Raw genomic sequence first — 19,949 nt, 5'->3', positions numbered from 1 at the left:
TGTCATTAACAGAATTTAATGTTAATTAAATTAATTTGCCACCATTACATTCTTTTATATAAATCTTCAAGTTAATGACCAATGAGCCAATTTTTGAAAACTACTGTATAAACTCAACTTATTGTCTTCATCATAATAATATTGAATATTTCCTGTATGGAAAAAATTTTGTTTTAGGTTTTTATTTAAAAATTTCCACTTTCGAAATCAGTTAAAACAAAGCTAGAAATTGTTTTGACTATATTTCTTCTAAAATTACAAGTTGCTTATTAAGAAGAACTTATTGAATTACTAATGGCACTGTTTGATTAAACCAGAGTCAATAGTAATTCATTGATCATGGTCAATGCACAGACTCGCTACAAGAATAGGGCATTGCAGTTTCTCCGGGATGTGATTGCAGAGCTCTGGACTAGACAGTCAAGCATATTATTGGGGAATGCGCCCCAGGTCTTTCTAAGGTTGTTGGAGCAATTCATGTAAGCTGACACTACAGTTTTAGCATGGATTGGGGAAACCTAGATATTAATGTTATTGCTGTATTTTTGTTTTGTTCACACATTGCCTACGTATGTATTTTTGTTTTGTTCACACATTGCCTACGTATGTATTTTTGTAATTATTGCATGTATGCCATATGAATAAATATTAAAAAAAAAACTATTAACGGAACTATTTTTCAAGAAAATAATTTTTCATTACATTGGTGAATGTATTTTTAATTATTTTGCCTTATAATACACTATAAGCATAATTACAATTCATCAATAAGGATAAGTATCAGATTATATTTATTATACATGGCAGTATAAAATCAGTTATAATTAATTACACTGTGGGACAAAAAAGAATTTCTTTTCTCTGGAAGAAAAATATGTGATTCTGATAGTATTTTTTCTCCTGAATTCAAATATGATATCGGTTTTTCCCCATCACACTAGGTTTCCGAGAGACAGGCATTTATAATTTCAAACATTTTAATACTTTCTGCATTCTTAACTACACAATATTCAAACATTTGACTCACCTAGAAAGTATGAAATGACAATTTTCTGCTGCATTTCACTTTTGGAGCATCCATCTTGATGACAGCAATAATCGGCCAGCATATTAAGATTCCATTTGCCTTGATGCCTCTTTTCCATAGCTAAAATCTCCTGATGAAAGTGTTTCCTGTGCTCATCGCTCATTGCACCAAGATTTTCCAGGAAGAAATCTAGGTGCGAGTGCAGGAAGTGTACTTTTAAGTGCATATTACAACCCAAATTTTTGTAAGATGTTATAAGATCATTCACAATATCATGGTAATATTCCGCCTTTCGATTTCCCAAAAAACTATGAGTAACATTTTTGAATGCTTGCCAAGCCGCTTCCTCCAGTGGATTCAAGAGTTCCTTATACGTTTCTTCATGCATTAGTGATTGTATTTGCAGACCCACAAATATTGCTTCTTTAATTTTTGCATCACCAATTTTAGGAAACTTCTGTTTTAAATACATGAAACCAGGGGTATTGTCCATGGCCTTGATGGGATTTTTCATTAACCCTAGTTTGATATGTAATTGAGTTAGACACACATTTTTAGGATTACAGAATGTGTCATGTTTCACATTTTTCTCTTCAGGAATGAGTGATTCACGTTAGGCCATTCTTTTCTAATGAAATGGTTTTATTTGTCCCTACTATCCCATTCACACAAAACAAAATAATATGTAACCAAGCTGCTGTCCAAGAATAAGTGCAATTACCTTCAAATCATTACAGATATTCCATTCATATATTGCATATTGAAGAGCTTTTCCAATATAAATTTAAAGTTTTCATGTTTCTTTCATACTAGCATAGTGATACTGATGGAAATTTATTGTCATTATGCAGAAGCACAACTTTTAAATTAACTTTAGAGGAATCAATGAACAAGTGCCATTCTGTTGGTTTATGTATGTTCATTACAAAATGTCTCCATAAGAGAAGAAATGTCATTACAAAATACTAAGCCATTTTCTTCAGAAAAATAGTCTTTAAATTTAGAATGACGATTACAATAAGTACATATCTGTATTCTTTTGAAGAAGATTCCATCTTTTTAGCTGGGGACCAAGCATTTCAGATTGTTTTTTGGATAACTTTACATCTCATATGAGATCGTTAAAATTTTCTTGAGTCAGTAAATGAGGCTCAGATGAACTGCTTTGTTCAAAAGTTGTATCACCAGAATCTGTTTCTTTTTCTTCCTTACTTCCACCAGATTCTGAGCTCTCTTCATTTAATGTCACATGTTCTGGAGGCTTTGGTATGCGCAATTCTTGGCAGTGTAGAACTGGTCTCATTGCAGATTGCAAGTTAGGGTACTGTATGTTTTGATTTTGACGTAATCCCTTTAATGTTTGTTAAGCAGAAATAACAGTCAGAAGAGTGATCTTTGGGTTCCCTCTAAATCATAGGGATAGCAAATGTTATGTGGCATGTGCCATTTTTCCATGGAGTGAGAAGCCTAGTACACGATAAACAACAGATATGTGGGGCCCAGGCCCTTTTTTGGTCCCTCAACTTTATACCCAAAATAAAGTTCATAACACCTTTTTACTAATGGAGTAAGGTTTCGCCTTTGGGACTTCACCACATACATAACAGAGATGATTTAAACAAACTCTAGGTATTTTATAACTAATGACTAATTAAAAGAAATAAAGTAGTAAATATGTAATACACAATAATTCAGACACACGAAGCACTCACAATGATGTGCTTACTGGTTCACTACTATCTCACAATTGGCATTGTTGTGATGAATGTGTGCTACAGTAGATGACATTTGTACATGTCTGAACCTGCGCTACAGTAGCAATGCTACACTTTGAGTTAGCTCATTTGGTTCCATCATATTTACAATGTTCTAGGAGCTTTTAATTGACAAAAATGTTTTAAAATATTTAAAAAAATTAAAATAACGAAAAAGTATGGGTGATGGAAAAATTCCAAATATATATTTGAAAACAGGATTAAAAACTACATTAAATACACCTATTTGTACTCGTGAGACAAAAATCATGTTGACCAGTGTTATTTAAATACAACAATATAAAGCAAAAATTCTATTATCATTGATTTTTTCTTCTTAGTTTACTAGTTTTAGTGAAGATTTTAGTTACTTTTTGCATTGCTTTAACCTTTTAAACTCAAAATATTTTTAACATTTATCATCCTCAATTATTCAATTCATAAATCCCATTCTTGTATTTGTTTAAAACTATATTTCTGTTTAGTCTCTAGAACCACCATAAGGAATTACTTCAGAGGATGATATATATGAATGTAAATGAAGTGGTAGTCTTATATAATCTCAGGTCGACTGCTCCTGAGATGTGTGATTAATTGAAACCCAACCATCAATGAACAACAGTATTCATATCCGTATAAAAGTAACTTTCTTTACTAGGATTTCAACCGTAGAACTCTTGACTGAAATCAGCTGATTTGTGATGACAAGTTAACTAGTAGACCAGCCCGGTGTTATGAATTAGTATCACTCACCCAATCCCCCACCAATTCTTTTGAAACTTTACAAACCTTTTAACAAAGGCTTTAAAAATTTCAGCCTTCTAGGATTTATAGAAACAAAATTGCGGCTTTTAAATAAAAAACATCAATTTCAAATAAACCATATTTTCTATTCATTACAAAATATTTGCAAAAAAACAGATGATAATTAGAACTAGAATAATTAAAAACAATTAGTTAAATTAGTCATGGTTATGACTATATCTTGTTTTATCCAGTTTGAACAGCTGTTTAACTACATCATCTGTTTTTACCAGCTGTTTTGTAATGAATAAAAAATGTTGTTTATCTGAAATTGATGTTTTTATTTGAAAGCCGCTATTTTGTTTATATATATATTGAAACTGTAAAAAAAATACTTCCTTATTAATGATCATCTCATCTAAGATATTACTTAAGGTATGGTTCAACAGCCTAATTCTTCCATTTACAAGATTCTGTCAAAACTTTTATATTCTCAAGTTTGTCTTCATGTGTCAATCATATTACTTGTTTAATCATTTAAAAGAGTCTGATTTTAGGCTTTATTTGTGCATTTTTTTTTAATAATTTCTTCCTCTTTGATACCAGAGATTTGCTTTCTATATAAAGATTCTCCTTTCTTGTAACTCTTTTCATCTGTAACATTTTATGTAGTTTGTTCTACATTATAACTCATCATTATTTTACTTTCTAATACTTTTAATAACATTTTTCATTAGCTACAAAGAATGATCAGAAAGTAAGTTACACCCCACTATGAAACAAACTCATATTTATAGTAAAATTTTTTTTATTGAAAAAAACCTACATGTTTTTATCTATTTTTCGACATAATCACCAAGTTTTTCTAAACACTTTTTATACCTTGTGACAAATTTTTCAATTCCACTCTCATACAAATTTTGTCCAATTTCCTTCAACCATTGAAGAGCTGCTTCCTTCAGTTCATCATCATCATTAGCGAAATGCTCCCCTCCCATCACAGTTACAGGGCTGTAAGGCGGATGAGACCACACTCCTCAATTGAATTTTTGCAGTAACTCCTTTGTCATGTGAGCTGAATTAGGAGTAGTGTTGTCATGAAGAAAATTAACCCCATCGCTCAGTCTTCCAGGTCTTCAATTTTTAATGGCTTTATGCAATCTTTTTAAAGTCACATTAAGATTTGGCATTGATTGTTGTTCCTCGAAACATAAATTCACTGTAAACCACTCCCTCAAAATTAAAAAAGACCGTCAGCATAACCTTTCGAACATGTGGAGATGTTTTCACTTTTTTTGACTGTGACAAATTTTTGTATCTCCATTCATGTGATGCTCGTTTAGTCTCAGTAATATAATGAAGCACCTAGCTTTCATCCCCTGTGATGATTTATTTCAAAAACTCTGGACCAGTCCTGAAATAACCTTAAAGAAAAGAAAGAGCAGATGCAAAATGTTGATGTTTGTGGTTGTTGGTCAACAGATGTGGCACACATCTTACAGTAACCAAGCTGATCGTGAATAAACATAAACACACTACCATAACTGATGTTAAGTTCACTTGCAATCTGTCTAATTTTAATGCACCGGTTACTCAAGATCATTTCTTTTATGCGTTCCACATTACCCGTCGTGTTTGCAGTTCGACACCCAGCATGCAGTTCGTCACTCACATTTGTTCTTCCATTTCTGAACATTTGGCACTATTTTGTGATCATGAGGCATGATATTGCATTCTCACTGTATGCCTCAAAAATTTGGCGATGAATTTCACAACAGTTGTACTTTTTTTGCCCACAAAAATCAGACTATTGACACTTCTATGCTGGATGAAACCTCTAGATGACATACCATAACAACGTCATTACACACGTGCTGAATGTCGTACAGAATTGCTGCTGGGGGAGTATGAAAACAATAACACAACCAGTGCTGCCATCACAAAACATTAATATATCCCTTTCAGTTCAAGAACATCCAAGGGTGTAACTTATTTTTTGGTCCACCTCTCGTACCTTAATTCAGATTAATACGAATAAGTTATAAAAAAATATCTTCAAAAAATAATTTAGTTCATGTTTGTTTTCCTTTTACCTTAAAAAAAGATTAATCTTCTGAAAAAAGATTAATCCAAAGGCTTACATTTGCCTTCTATGTTATTTTTTGAAACAAAACAAAATCTTATATAACTTGTATATATTGTTTTATCATACAAATTATTCTAGCAGTTATTTTCATAGCAACTTAGTAAATTAGTTTTTAATTAAATTATAAATACTAACTGTAAGTATGGATAAAGCCATTACATTGTGCTTTTCAGGTGGGTGAAACATTGTTGTTCTCATAGATAAATTTCCGATTTCTGATAGTAGTACTTACATTGACCATAGCATGAAATTTGTAAGTGTCTTGTTTGACAAATTTTTGTGAAAGAGTCAAATTGGTTTTGTTTGTAATGATATTAAGTGGTACTATTTTACTTAATGAAACAGTATTACAGTTTTTAAGTGTAAAAAACTCTAAGCTGGTAAGCATTATTAAACATTTATAATGCTTATGTATATTTTTGTCTGAAATCTTTATTAGAAACTATAAATTTTCATTTCCTTTTTTTTGGATGAGCACTTTTAATGCAAAATTGAAAAGCTTGTCTGTTTTTTACTGTTGTTATACTAAAAATGTTACAATATTCAATGAAAATTTAAGTTACTTTGTAGCTATTTTTATTAATTCTGTATCTTACGCAGATTTATGCAGGTGTAACTGAATCCTGTGCAAACCAACTTTGTTCCTTTACTTTTGTTTCAGCAAAGAATATATTGATACTTACCTACTGTATTATTAAATCAAAGACCATTAATTATATTATGGCTTACTGAAAAAATTAAAACAGGTTGTTGTAAATATATTTAAATTCATATAAAACAATTTTCTCCCAACAGCTTTACTAATGTAAAGCTGTTGTGAGAAAACTGTATCATTTATTCATCTAGGAACAGAGCTGAATTCTACCATGCCAAGTTTCCATTGGCCTAATCTTGTTTTTACTGTATTGTATTTATTACCCGTGTTACAACTGCAGGTTTTGGTGTATTTGTAGCCCAGCTACAAAACAAAGGTAAAAGATTAGTAATATAAATGAAGTAAAGTGAGGGATTAAAAATTGCATTGCATAGATAGTTATATATTGACTGTAACTACATAATATGAGGATTACATTTAATGGTTTCAAAGTACGTTTAATTATGTAACAGTTGTAAGACTGAAGATTATTTATATTAAATTTTTATCTTTCATTTTGTAGATTTGTGTCAACATTGTCTTATATAAAAAGAATTTGGTTTTTTATAACTTACAAGATAGATTTTTATTTTTTGATCTCGTTAATCTTTAAGTGAACTTGCCATGATTTTATTAGTTTTGTAAGGAAAACAAAAAATTAAGAAAATTATGATTTAGGCTTTACTGTACTCTAGCAGTTTTATGTTTTACAAAATTGATTATTAAAATTAACTGTTCATTGTAATTTAAATAATATTATTAATGCAATAATAACTTTTTGAAACAAAAACATTTGAAACTGATCACTTTTGTTCCTAATCATAGGCAAAAAACAGTAAAATTTGGATTTTATCTTAATGTTTTATCTGTTTTAAATTTTCTATCCAGAAACCGTTTAATAATCATCATCTAATTTTAATATGAATGCAGTACATCTCTTATGTTTTGCTATATGCAAAATATAAAACCAATACAGACAACATAAGGTTCATAAAAACTCAAAACATCCATGATCAGATTAAGTCTATACTTATTATAGCACATGCTAGCTTTTATATTACTACAATTTTGTTGTGTTTAAATATTACAAGAGTAAACATACATAAAAGAAAATGTAATAATACTAAATTAAATCTATAGCAAATTATTGGTTAATGACAAATGCTTTACACATAAATAATATATGCAAAAATCAGAAAAATTATTAAAAGCTTCAATTAAAAAATTGTCAAATAGAAAAGTAGATAATAATTATACATTAATAATGTTAATAAATTTGTATAAATACATGATAGGGAAGAATATTATATAGCATACAATTTTTCATTAATATAAAAAAACAAAATTAAATATAATCTAAGTAGAATTCAAAAATGAAGTATTACTGAAATTATTCAGTATTAAAATGTAAACAGCATTTTTCAAATTTAATCACAACATACAAAAACAGAAACTCCAAATTATCTAATAAAACAGACTTTATTTTTGTAACAAACACAAAATAAGAAGTATAGTAAATGATTTAGTAGGAATACTTAACATTGTTGAAATGATAGTAAAAGTAATATTAGAATGAAACAGAATAATATATTCACAGTTTCAATTTTAAAATGATTGACAACTAAAGTTGAAATTTAAAATGATAATTGATTTCAATTTTTAGAAAATGATGTATAAAAACATTTTTATCGATAGGACATATTTAAGTTATAGTACTAAGAAAAATTCTGTTGCGATTATATTGATTTTACATTGTCAGTCTATGATCAGATATAGAAGTGATTAGTTGTAACTTTCTTGAAAAACTATTCTTGATGCATTAATAATAAGTATAGTTTTGTAAATTACAATAAGAATCAAAATTATATAATATATAACAAAAAGTGCCATTGAATTAGTGAGTTCCATTCGATTACTGTATTTTAAATTAGTTAATCCTTAATTATAAAGAAACCTTATCTATACGTATCCATGAAATTATTCGATTGTGTTTTTAGCACTGTAATTTTGAACGTCAATTACTATATTTGTGATTTATGTATGCAGTATACTTCCTAGTATCCTAGGATACTTCCTAGGATCATCCTAGCCTGCAGTGAGGCACTAACTGTGCACGTTTGCTGGATGAACTGTTCAGAATCTCACTAACAAAATGATTAAATGTGTTAGTCAGCTGATAATCATATAGTCTACAGAGATTAGAGAACAACAACAAAGGTTTGTCTGTTTGACCTATCTAATAATAAAGTAAGAATGGGTCAGAGTCAAAAAATTAGTCTAAAAATCTTTTCATTGAAATCTAGAACACTTGTATTGCTTGAGCAATTTTTTTGTTATTTCTAGTTTATATCATATTTTACACCTTATGTATACATATATACAAATTTGAAGACTATCAGAAATAATTATCTTACTTTAATAAATCCTGCTGGTACCAAATTTCATCTATACATTTAAGTAATCATTGATAAAATCTTTCAGGTTCAGTATGCATGACTAGTGTGCTAATTGTAATTGTTGTTTTGCAGTACCAGTTAGCAACAAAACCAAGAAACCCATCGGTCCACCTCCTCTCTATTCCATTGAATACACGTCTCGGCACAGAAATGATGATGATGATGATGATGAGTTTAGTTTGCATGAAGTTCTTGAAGGTATCTGCATTTCATGATATTTTATAAATTTATTTTACCAAACTCTGTTAAGATTCTATATTAGCACTTTCTTATGATTCTTCTTCACTGCAGACCTTGATGGTAATTTTTCTATTCATCTACCTACATATTCTGTGTCTTCCAACAAATCTTTCCTGCCTCCACATAATCTAATTAATATTATTAAAATTTCTCAACCTGCATAATTTATGATCATACATTTCTCAGTCATATATTTTGTACAGAATTAAAAAAATGTTGTATATTATAATAAAAAAGAAATTAAAAAACATTAATTTATGCAGGTTTGAAAAAAAAAATTCCTTTCAGCATGTCAGAAGGCGGAGGTAGATTTCACCGATGCTAAGTAGGGAATAAAAAAGATTTTACCTTAAAATTAAGAAAAACTTCAAATTTACTCAATACGACAATGCATGTGAAAAAAGTTTCACATATTTAGCTTACAACAAGCCCCATCTTACAATTCCAGCAACATTTTGGTCATATCAAAAATTGTTTCTGACAAAAGTTTTAGGTAATGTTTAGAACACTAACGACCACTTTAAACCGATTCAATATTATACCTATTAAGGTAGGTATGATTTTTTTTTGTATTTGAAACCCCATTTTTCCCACCCCTTGGGCCAATGGTTGGTGATATCAAAAAATGTTACTTAGATAAGTTTTAGGACCTTATCCAAAGAATAGTAGGAACTTTAAACAAATTCAATAATTTACTTAATAAGAAAGTTATAACAATATTTTGTTTTTTCGAAAAAGCCCTTCCATTTCCACTTCATGGTCTGATTTTGCCCATAAACTAACTCAGCCAAGATTTTCGGTTATTATATTTTATGTATCAATTTGAAAGTGATTGACGCAACTTTACAGCAGTTATCATGTCCACAAGAAAGTGAAATATATATATAAACTTAGCAAAAACAATTCTTTTGTTATTGTATTTGCCCATATTCCCCTCTGTACTATATCTGAAAGACAAAATATAAAAACCGTTTACCACCAAGAGTACAGAATTTAATAATGCTTCTTACCTAATGGTTATTATTTTTTAATAGCACTTTCGAGATTTTCTCTCATCATCAGTTAAAACTTTTTTTTCTCAATCACACATTAAAATTACAACATGTAAAAATATGTAGTCAAAATATTAAAAATATAGTTAAAAAATTACAACATTTTTTTATTACATTGCTAGCCACACATACAGTACTGTACTCCAATACAGTATTGCACATGTGGCTAGCCACATAATAAAAATTTTTAACTGTATATTTTTAGTACTTTGATTACATATTTTTATATGTTGTAATTTTAATGTGTGATTTGTGAAAAAAAAATGTTTAACTGAGGACGAGGGAAAACCTTGAAAGCGCTATTAAAAAATAAGAAGCATTATTAAATTCTGTACTCTAGATAGTAAATGTTTTTTTTTTACTTTTGCCTTTGATATATATATATATTCGAGAAGTAGATCAAAAAGTAAGTTACACCCTTGCCTTCTTCTTGAACTGAAAGGGATAAATTAATGTCTTGTGATGGCAACACTGGTTGCGTTGTCTTCACACTCTTCCAGCAGCAATACTGTCTGACATTCAGTATGTGTGTAGTATCGTTGTCAATATAGTGTGTTCTCTAGAGGTTTCATCCAGCATAGAAGTGCTTTCAGTAGTCCGATTTTTGTGAACAAAAAATTACAATTGTTGTGAAATTCATCGCCAGATTGTTGAGATGTATGGTGAGAATGCAATGTCATTTACCTGATGATCACAAAATGGTGCCAAACGTTCAGAAATGGAAGAACAAATGTGAGTGATGAACTGCATGCTGGGTGTCGAACTGCAAACACGACTGGTAATGTGGAATGCATAAATGAAATGATCTTGAGTAACCAGCTCATTAAAATTAGACAGATTGCAAGTAAGCTTAACATCAGTTATGGTAGTGTGTTTATGTTTATTCACGATCAGCTTGGTTATCGTAAGATATGGCACCCAATGTGCACACATCTGTTGACCGACAACCAAAACATAAACTTTTGCATCTGCTCTTTCTTTTCTTCAATGTTTTTCCAGGACTGGTCCACAGTTTTTGAAACAAATCATCACAGGTGATGAGAGCTGGGTGCTTCATTACACTCTTGAGACTCTTTATGTCTCCATTCATGTGATGCTCTCGAAACGAGCATCACATGAATGGAGACATAAAAATTTGCCGCAGCCAAAAAAAGTGAAAACATCCCCATGTGTTCGAAAAGTTATGCTGACAGTCTTTTTTGATTCTGAGGGCGATTTTTACAGTGAATCTGTGCCCCTTGGAGCAACAGTCAATGCCGGATGTTACTGTGAGACTATAAAAAATTACATAAAGCCATTAAAAATTGAAGACCTGGAAGATTGAGCGATGGGGTCGTTTTTCTTCATGACAATGGTACGCCTCATTCAGCCTCATGTGACAAATGAGTTACTGCAAAAATTCAATTTATAAGTGTGGTTGCCTTACAACCCTGACATAGCACCCTGTGACTACCACCTGTTTGGTCGTCTCAAGAGAGACCTGTGAGGGGGGGTTTCGCTAATGATGGTGAACTTAAGGAAGCGGTACCTAAATGATTGAAGGAAATTGGATGAAATTTTTATAAGAGTGAAATTGAAAAACTTGTCACAAGGTATGAAAATTGTTTAGAAAAACTTGGTGATTATGTCAAAAAATAGATAAAAATATGTAGTTTTGTTCAATAAAAAAAAAGTTTATCTTATAAATATGTGTTTGTTTCATATAGGGGGTGTAATATACTTTCTGATTGTCCCTCATATATATGTATATAAATGTACATATAAACTTTTTAACTGATGGTGGTTTCGGGGACTTGGGGATGTGAAACAGGGAAGATATGTCAAAATTTTCCAGAATTTAAATCATGGTACCCATTACAGTAGGTAGCCTTCTTATGAAATCTACCTAAAATTAAATAATTAATTCATGAGTTATTTGTTTTATTTTCCTTTAAGCAGTTGTTATTCAGTCACTTATAAATATACTCTTCTCTTTTTTCTGTTATTTCTTGTTTTCAAAAAATAAATATAGCACTATAAGAACTTAACAATCAGTTTTTATGATCACTATAAATGCCTCTATTATCGATCAGCTATTATTGAATCTCATGGTTAGAATTGTAGTCTTATAAAAAGAGAAAGATGCAACATGACATAATTTTTTGGTTTTGCAATTTCATCTATTTGATAATGAATATATTTTTATTTATCTGATTTAACTATTTTTAAAAGTTCTACTTTTAACACATCTTTGATGTACACAATTTTAATCATTCAGCAGTTTCCAATTTTCGAGTCAGAGTGTTTGTTTGGAATTTTTTCCAGTTTTTAGGTGATGGTATAATGTATTATCCATTACTATGACGGATCTTTCAGCAACAGTTTCAACAATGTTTTTAAACCACTGCATAAGATTGTCACCATTCATTTTATCATGATACTCTTGGGAAGATCTGGAATTTCAATAAACAACTGTTAAAACCACATTTTCACTTCTGACAGCTTTGTTATTAATTATTTACTTTTTCCAGCTGAGATTTTCACCCCAGTTGATAAAACTTTCATAAAAGCATCCTTTGCACTTTTTTATTTCTTTATCCACCTATACCTTTTTTTTGTACATGTCCTGCATTAACGCAAGTTTCATCTAGATATTATTATCTAGATGAATCCTCTTTACAAAATTGTTTAATTTCTCTTAAATAAACCATTGCCATGAAATAATATCTTTACGTTCTATCAATAAAGAATTATTTTTTCTGGACATGAAATGAAAATTCATTCATTTTAAAATACAATGTTATGTACTTATAGAAAAATTTGGCAGTTCAGAATTGATATTCACATCATTTAATATTTTCTTCAAGTTAGGAAGCTCATTATTGAAATTAGAATGAATTAACTTTTTTCTGATAGCAGTTTTAGTAAAATTGTCCAACTTTTCAATTGTTTTCACCTACTTTTCAGTCTTTTTAGGGCTAAAATTTTTACCATCAATTTTATGTTTATATTAAAAATTGTTCTTTCACTAACACCTGTTGTACTACCTGCTTTCTGAGCAACATCTCTGACTGCAGTTTCAGGGTTATCTTGTTTTAAGTTTATATATAAGTTGCTAATCTTCTTTTTTTCAGAGCTACTTATGGGTTTTCCCGGTTTATGTTTCATGTCAGAATCACTTATTGTTAAAACCCATTTGTCATAAAAACACAGGATAAATTAAAATTATTAAAAATAACTCTGAATAAAACTATATTGCACAGAATGGAGTAACACGATAACATACCGAAATACTTTCTTTCACTGAATACTTTTTTTAACTGAATGACTGTGTGAAGCATTACAATTGATGTTTTAGTTATTAAACATCAATAACATTCAACAAAATTTTTAATTGCTTATCACATTGGCATGGCATGACGCCAGACAAGTGATAGCTTACAGTTCATTTTATACACATAAACAATAATTGTACTTGCACATGGGAGTGACAAAATGATTCACCCTAAACTACTGAGATGTAACTCATACATGCTGAATTAATATTTATGTTGGCTGCACCCTTTCATGACAAAAGGATTAGACATAAATGTCTAATTCTTCGTTAAAATGAAGCAGCTTTGCCGGTATAAGTCTAACCATTGTCATAGCCAGTTTGTATATCTAGTACTATATTAGCTGCAGAAAAAATTGTAGATTTGGAAATACAATTCAGTAATATCTGTGTTAGCTGTATTTAACTCTTGTAACATGTCTTGCTTAGTGTTGATGGTTTATTTATTTAATATGTTACCACCATTGTCCTTTGTCTTTTGAAATTTATTTGGAAGTTCTCATCACAATTTTTGCTTGTCTTGATTATAATATCAGTGTTTCTTCAGATGGGGACTCAAGACTACAATCTTCACGACCGATGACACCAAGAAGAGTAAAAAGACGCAGTGTGAATTCAAGAGGAAATATTTTATCAACCAGTGGGAATAATAATGCTCTAAACCCACCTCCACCACCTCATTATTATCATACTAATATATCTTCTCACCGCCGGTCAACTCATCGTTCATCAACCAGATCATCTGGGCGAAGACATAAGACACCTCATCAAAATCCGGTTACCAGACTTATGGAGCACCAGCAACTGCAAAAGGGTGGGTATTATTATTGCCGATTGATGAAAACAAGTCTTAATAATTTTCATTTCAATGTGTAACTATGTAAGAATGTAGTAAATTATCAAAAAGATAATTTATCTTTTGTAATTGCTATCAAATCATTGTTGATTTACCAATTTGATATCGTGTAACTATTTGCTGCCAACAAATATTGATTTCACAAGTTTTTTTAACAGTGACAGGTGATTTAGAAGACATCTATTGTCTGATATGCGTTCAGTGAACTTTACAGTACATGAAGTGTTTACAGCTGATTTAACATTTTAAAGGGCTTGGACATGGTTAACATGATAATGCTGATTTAGTTCTATGCAGTTTTCTAATGGCATGAGTGTGAAAACATCACATAAATTTATAAATTAGGTTTTTGTGGTGTTATACATTAACCACCAGGTTGGTCTAGTGGTTAAACTCGTCATCGCAAATCAGCTGATTTCAAAGTTGAAAGTTCTACGGTTCAAATCCTAGTAAAGGCAGTTATTTTTATATGGATTTGAATACTAGATTGTGGATACTGGTGTTCTTTGGTGGTTGGGTTTCAATTAACCACAGTTCTCAGGAATGGTCGACCTGTGACTGTACAAGACTACACTTTATTTACATTCATACATCCTCTGAAGTAATACCTTGTGGTGGTTACAGAGGCTAAGCAGGAAAAGAGAGGTGCTATTAAATTATAAAGGTTGTAAATTATGTAATTTATTATTGTACTCTATTCTAATTATGAAGTTCTCCCGTAACTTTCATAACCTATTCTACTTGTGAAAATAATTGAAAAAGTTCATAAAATTTATGTCCTAAAATGCTTCGTTTGTAAGTTACAGCTAGTGAAAGATTACGCTCAGATTTCAGCTACCCTAGTGAAATGAAGTCTTACTGAAAATTTTAGAGTGTTGATTAAGGGGCAAAATTAGTTCCTTATGGTTTTTGACCTGAAAGATAGAATAAAATAGGTCTTAGAACCGCATCTGCAGTAGTTTTTCAGAAATCTTAGGTGAAAATCAAGAAATTGGGTAAAAAAATGGGTAATAAACACATAAAACTTTTAGTGGATTTAATCTTGAACAAAATGTTGTTAGTAGATTTTATTTATTTTTATTTTACAGTTGTGTAATTTCAAGTTTTTTTTTAGATTTTTAACAGTAAATTTTGTTTGTATAAATTTTTCACATCACCAAAAAAGAATTTGTCTTTTGTTTACATTAAATAAGTACTTTTCTGACAAATGTAGTTTCTAAATAAAATTTCAATTTTTCTGACTTTTCCTAATTTCATTCAACTTATCTTACACCATTTTGATCAGAATTAAATTTTCTACGAGCTTTGCTTAAAAGTTTTATGTGTTTATTTCTGATTTAATAAAGTTATTGTACGTCAAACTTAAAAAACTGGAATTTCTACCCTAATTTCTTGGTTTTTCACCCCAGATTTCTCAAAAACTACTGCAGATACAGTTCTGAGACCTATTTTATTCAATTTTTCAGGTCAAACTCCATAAGAAGTCACTAATTCTGCTCCTTAATTAAAGTCCTAAAAATTTCAGTTAGACCTCATTTCACCGGGGTAGTTCTAATCCCAACATAATCTTCCACTTGCCGTAACTCACAAATGAATTATTTTAGGGCTTATGTTTATATGAACTTTTTCAATTATTTTCACTAGCAGAATAGGTTGTGAAAGTCCTTGGAGAATTTTGTGATACACCTTTACATAATAGGATGAATCTTGTGGTGTTACCAGTGCTTTCTGAGTTCATTCTACTTGTTAAAATAATGAAAAAAATTTCATACAAACATAGGTACAGAAGCTCTGTTAGTGAGTACTGCTAGTGAAAGATTTTGTCCTGATTCCTGGGCAAAGCATGAAATAAAACCATACTGAAATTCTAGGAACCAAATTAAAGGGTAAACTTGATGGTTTCCTATGGTTTTGACCCGACAAATCAAATAAACAGGATCCAGAACCATATCTCCAGCAGTTTTCACAATATCTGATGTAGAACTACAAATATATTTTTTACATTTGTAATACAAAAATTTGTTGAATGGCTAATAAATATGAGTATATAAAATCTACTTTCAAAACTTGTAGAGAATTTAGTTCTCAGAAAATGGATGTAAAATAGCCCAATAAAAAATAAATACAAGTTAAAGTTTATATTACTAACATTTGATTATGAAAACTTTTAAAATTTATCAACTACAGAAAATGAAGTTAACATACGATTGGATACAGTGTTAAAAAGAATTAAACATAACAATGCATGTGGCTGCATGCTTTCAAGTTAGCACTGCCTTCATAATTCTGCACAACTTTCCTTAATTTGTGCGGCGGTATCTATAATACAAGCAACCAACTCCTCACACTTGAACATTTTTCTTTTACATGATACTTTTCATCCAAACCTACATGCAAAAATCTTAACGATGTTAGATCAGATGACCTTGCTTGGCAGGGGTGTGACCCACTGTGACCAGTCCATCACTCTGGAAATTGCTCATTTAAGTATAATGATTTGGCATATGAGAAGTGGGGAGGCATACCATCATGCTGATGGTACATCTTGAAGTGTCTTAATGCTAGTGGAACATCTTCTAATAATAGTGACAATTTTTCCTTAAGGAATTCCAAGTAACTGTTGGAATTTAGATGTCCTGGGAGAATGAATGGTGCAATTAGCTGACTGTAAACTTGACCACATCACAATTGATGCTTAAATCGGTGTTGGAATTACATTGTATTATTGTGTGTGGATTGACTTCGGCCCAAGTGTGTTCATTGTGAAGGTTTTTGATGCCGTCCCAAGTAACTGGGCCTTGTCAGTAGATAAAATGAACCTGTACAATCGGCAGTTCATATTCAATCAGTTGCAATATTGCAGATGAAGAGGAGGATCTCTTGGTTAATTATAGGAAAGGTACAGCTTGTTATGAAGTGCTTTCCATACCATAGACTGGGTAACTCTGAACCGTCAGGAAAGTCATCATGTACTAACATCCAGACTGCATTGAGAAGCTTCAATAATTGTTTCATCAATATTGGCATCATGATGGGCAGAATGGTCACAGTGAGTACTAATTCTGAGAACTGTACCCCTTTCTCTTAGCGTATGGAATGTTTAATTACATAGTACTAACTGTTAGCTCTAAGAAGAGTACCACTCTCTCTCATTGTTAAAAAATAATACTAAATACTTTATAGTCTGGAACTCTGCATCTACGATACCTATACTTATATTGCAAATGAAACTAGCATTTCCATTATAAAATCCATACACTTAAATCATATCTGCTTATTAGCATGAGTAAATAAGCAAAGCATTGTTAAAACAGAATTGTAATCTTTATAAATACAAATTGTATTTAAATTTTGAACATGAATAAACACAATTCTATTTAAATTCTTATAGTTACAGATTAAAGTTTTAAACAAAAATAATCAGAATTCAGAAAGCTAGGCATCAACCAGTACATAAAACTGCATGGACAACATTGAATCAAAATAAATGTCAGTAAGTTTAGTCAGTGGTCCCAGTTAATTGGTCATTATAATAAAATTCAATTGAACCATATTTTATATTAATCAGCATTATGTAAATAAAACGGCTTTACTAATTTTTTTCTATTGACTTGACTTTCTTTACATTTCATATAGTTAAATCTATAAAAAATATTTTTTTTATGAAAACCTAACACTCATGTTTTTGGACTTGAATTTTTTGATTTTCACAAAAAATTTCCAAAAGAATTGGTGATACAGTTCAGGAAGCCACTTTTTTGTAATTTTTTGATCAAATATCATAAAAATATTCTAATTTTTTTACTGTAATTAGTGACCAAAATTAAATTGTATTGCTTTATATTAATTACAGAGCAAAGAGTAGGGTGAAATCTTTCAGCAACCGTAACCCAAAAATAAGGTTTTTTAGATCTATGTTTATTTAAATGTAAATTACTGTCTGTTGACAGTAAACATGGTATTTTTTTATTGGCCAACGCAACATTTAACATTTTACCTACAGCAGCAGTTTTAATTAAGTAGACTTTTATATTTATTCAGACAAATGAACCCACCTTTATATTTATTAAAATTTTTAGGGCAGGTCCACTTGTCAAATGGGTTAATTGTTTTACATTATGTAGCAGGTTCTTAAAGTATTTCTTTAGCACTTTTCAGAAGTTTTCATATAAATCTGTAATGATGATATTACTGGATGTATTAGTTATAATCTTCCTTTACTGAAATGATTAATAATATTTCTTTGCTTTTTTTATCACCTCTGTAGTAAACATAAGCAGTTTTCTGACTATAATGTATTGTGTACCTTGTATACAGAAATTATACCAACATCAAACATTCAAAATGCTGCTAAAGGATTAAAATAATTGAAAAATCTTTACTTGTAATATTTTGTTGTAGATATATAAAATAAAATTTACTTGTGATTTTTTTTAAATTTATTTATATATTTTTTTTGTTTAGCATTAAATGATTCTTCAACATCAGCAGAATCAACACGTGGATTTTATGGTGGCCACTGTAATCCACTTTATCAGCAAAGCTCAACACATTCATTAGATCTGGACTGTGATCGGCCTCCATCTGCTAGATCAACTTATTCAAATTATCATGGAACACGTGCCTTTAGTTATACTGGAGGCATCGCTACACCCCAGGTACCTACACAAAGTGCCACTTCCCAAGTACCTTACAGACATTCATCTTCATTTTTAAGTGGTGGACCACCTGCTTACAACCTACATGGAGCTGTAGACTCAGAAACTGTTATATAGGAGTGAATTAATGTAAATATTTTTGTTTTATGAATTTTTATTTCTGTAGTAATTTCAGGTTTGTGATATATGTGTAGTTTCAATTTACAGGCTATGTGCATAAAGGAAGAGCCTAGAAAAAGTACTATGGCATTTATAGTGGCAGAATACTAAACTTTTCACCCATTTTTTTTTTTACTTAACTGTACCCTAAATTTGTAAATTTTGTAAAATAACATATTACTTAAAAAAAAAATTTTATCCTCTAAACCATTATGAACTAGTTATAACATATATATATATATATATATATATATATATATATAATTTTTTTTACAATATATTATAAACCCTATATGCAGTGATAAATGGTACCTTACAGATCAAATTTATGATTATCATTAAATCAGTTAATTACATCAATATTAAAATATTCATGTAGAAACTGATTAGATAAAGAGTTTTAACTTCTAAATTTCATAATTGACAGTTCTCTGACAGCAGAGCATAATTTATTATACTATTTCACACCTGCCTAAATAGTATTTTTCAAACAGGATTAAACTATGAATTGAATTGTAAAATTTAAAAAAATTGCTCAGAGCATATTTCTCATGAATGTAGTGCAATACCTTAAGGATATTTGTTAAGTTAAAATCAAGTTAAAAGTTTAAAAAAATTCAAGTATATATCTGACTACAAGAAGTCCTCACTGACTAATTAGTAATCAATTTTGAAAAACATAATGCTTCTTGGTGGTAAATATTTTCTCCGTCCCAGTAAAATTATCCCAAAGTACCTTACTGAATAATTGATATTACTTATATGAGGTGTCATTAAGGGTTAATCAATAACAAAATGAAAACAGTTGAAAAAATGAAAACTTTATTAATGTATTCAAATACTTGTATGTTTGCTTTATTGTTCTACTTAATCACAATTTCATTCCAAATGCTTTTGATATTGTGAAACA

The 19,949-nt window shown here is 30.1% G+C and overlaps 1 protein-coding gene across 1 annotated transcript in view; it reads left to right on the top strand.

Annotated features, from left to right (window-relative positions):
• Positions 1-19,250, top strand: part of NKAIN (Sodium/potassium-transporting ATPase subunit beta-1-interacting protein) — an 83,639-nt gene extending 64,389 nt beyond the window's left edge. Inside the window, exons 6-8 of the mRNA XM_075377564.1 lie at positions 8,834-8,959; positions 13,914-14,180; positions 18,687-19,250. Coding sequence (XP_075233679.1) covers positions 8,834-8,959; positions 13,914-14,180; positions 18,687-18,997 — 704 coding nt within the window. The 3' untranslated portion in view covers positions 18,998-19,250. The remainder of the gene's footprint in view (positions 1-8,833; positions 8,960-13,913; positions 14,181-18,686) is intronic.
• The last annotated feature ends 699 nt before the right edge of the window (positions 19,251-19,949 follow it).

This window comes from Lycorma delicatula, chromosome 1, assembly GCF_047948215.1.
Source record: "Lycorma delicatula isolate Av1 chromosome 1, ASM4794821v1, whole genome shotgun sequence".
Lineage (NCBI taxonomy): Eukaryota > Metazoa > Arthropoda > Insecta > Hemiptera > Fulgoridae > Lycorma > Lycorma delicatula.
The sequence above is the reverse complement of the archived record's forward strand: the minus strand, read 5'-3'. Positions and strand labels throughout refer to the sequence as shown.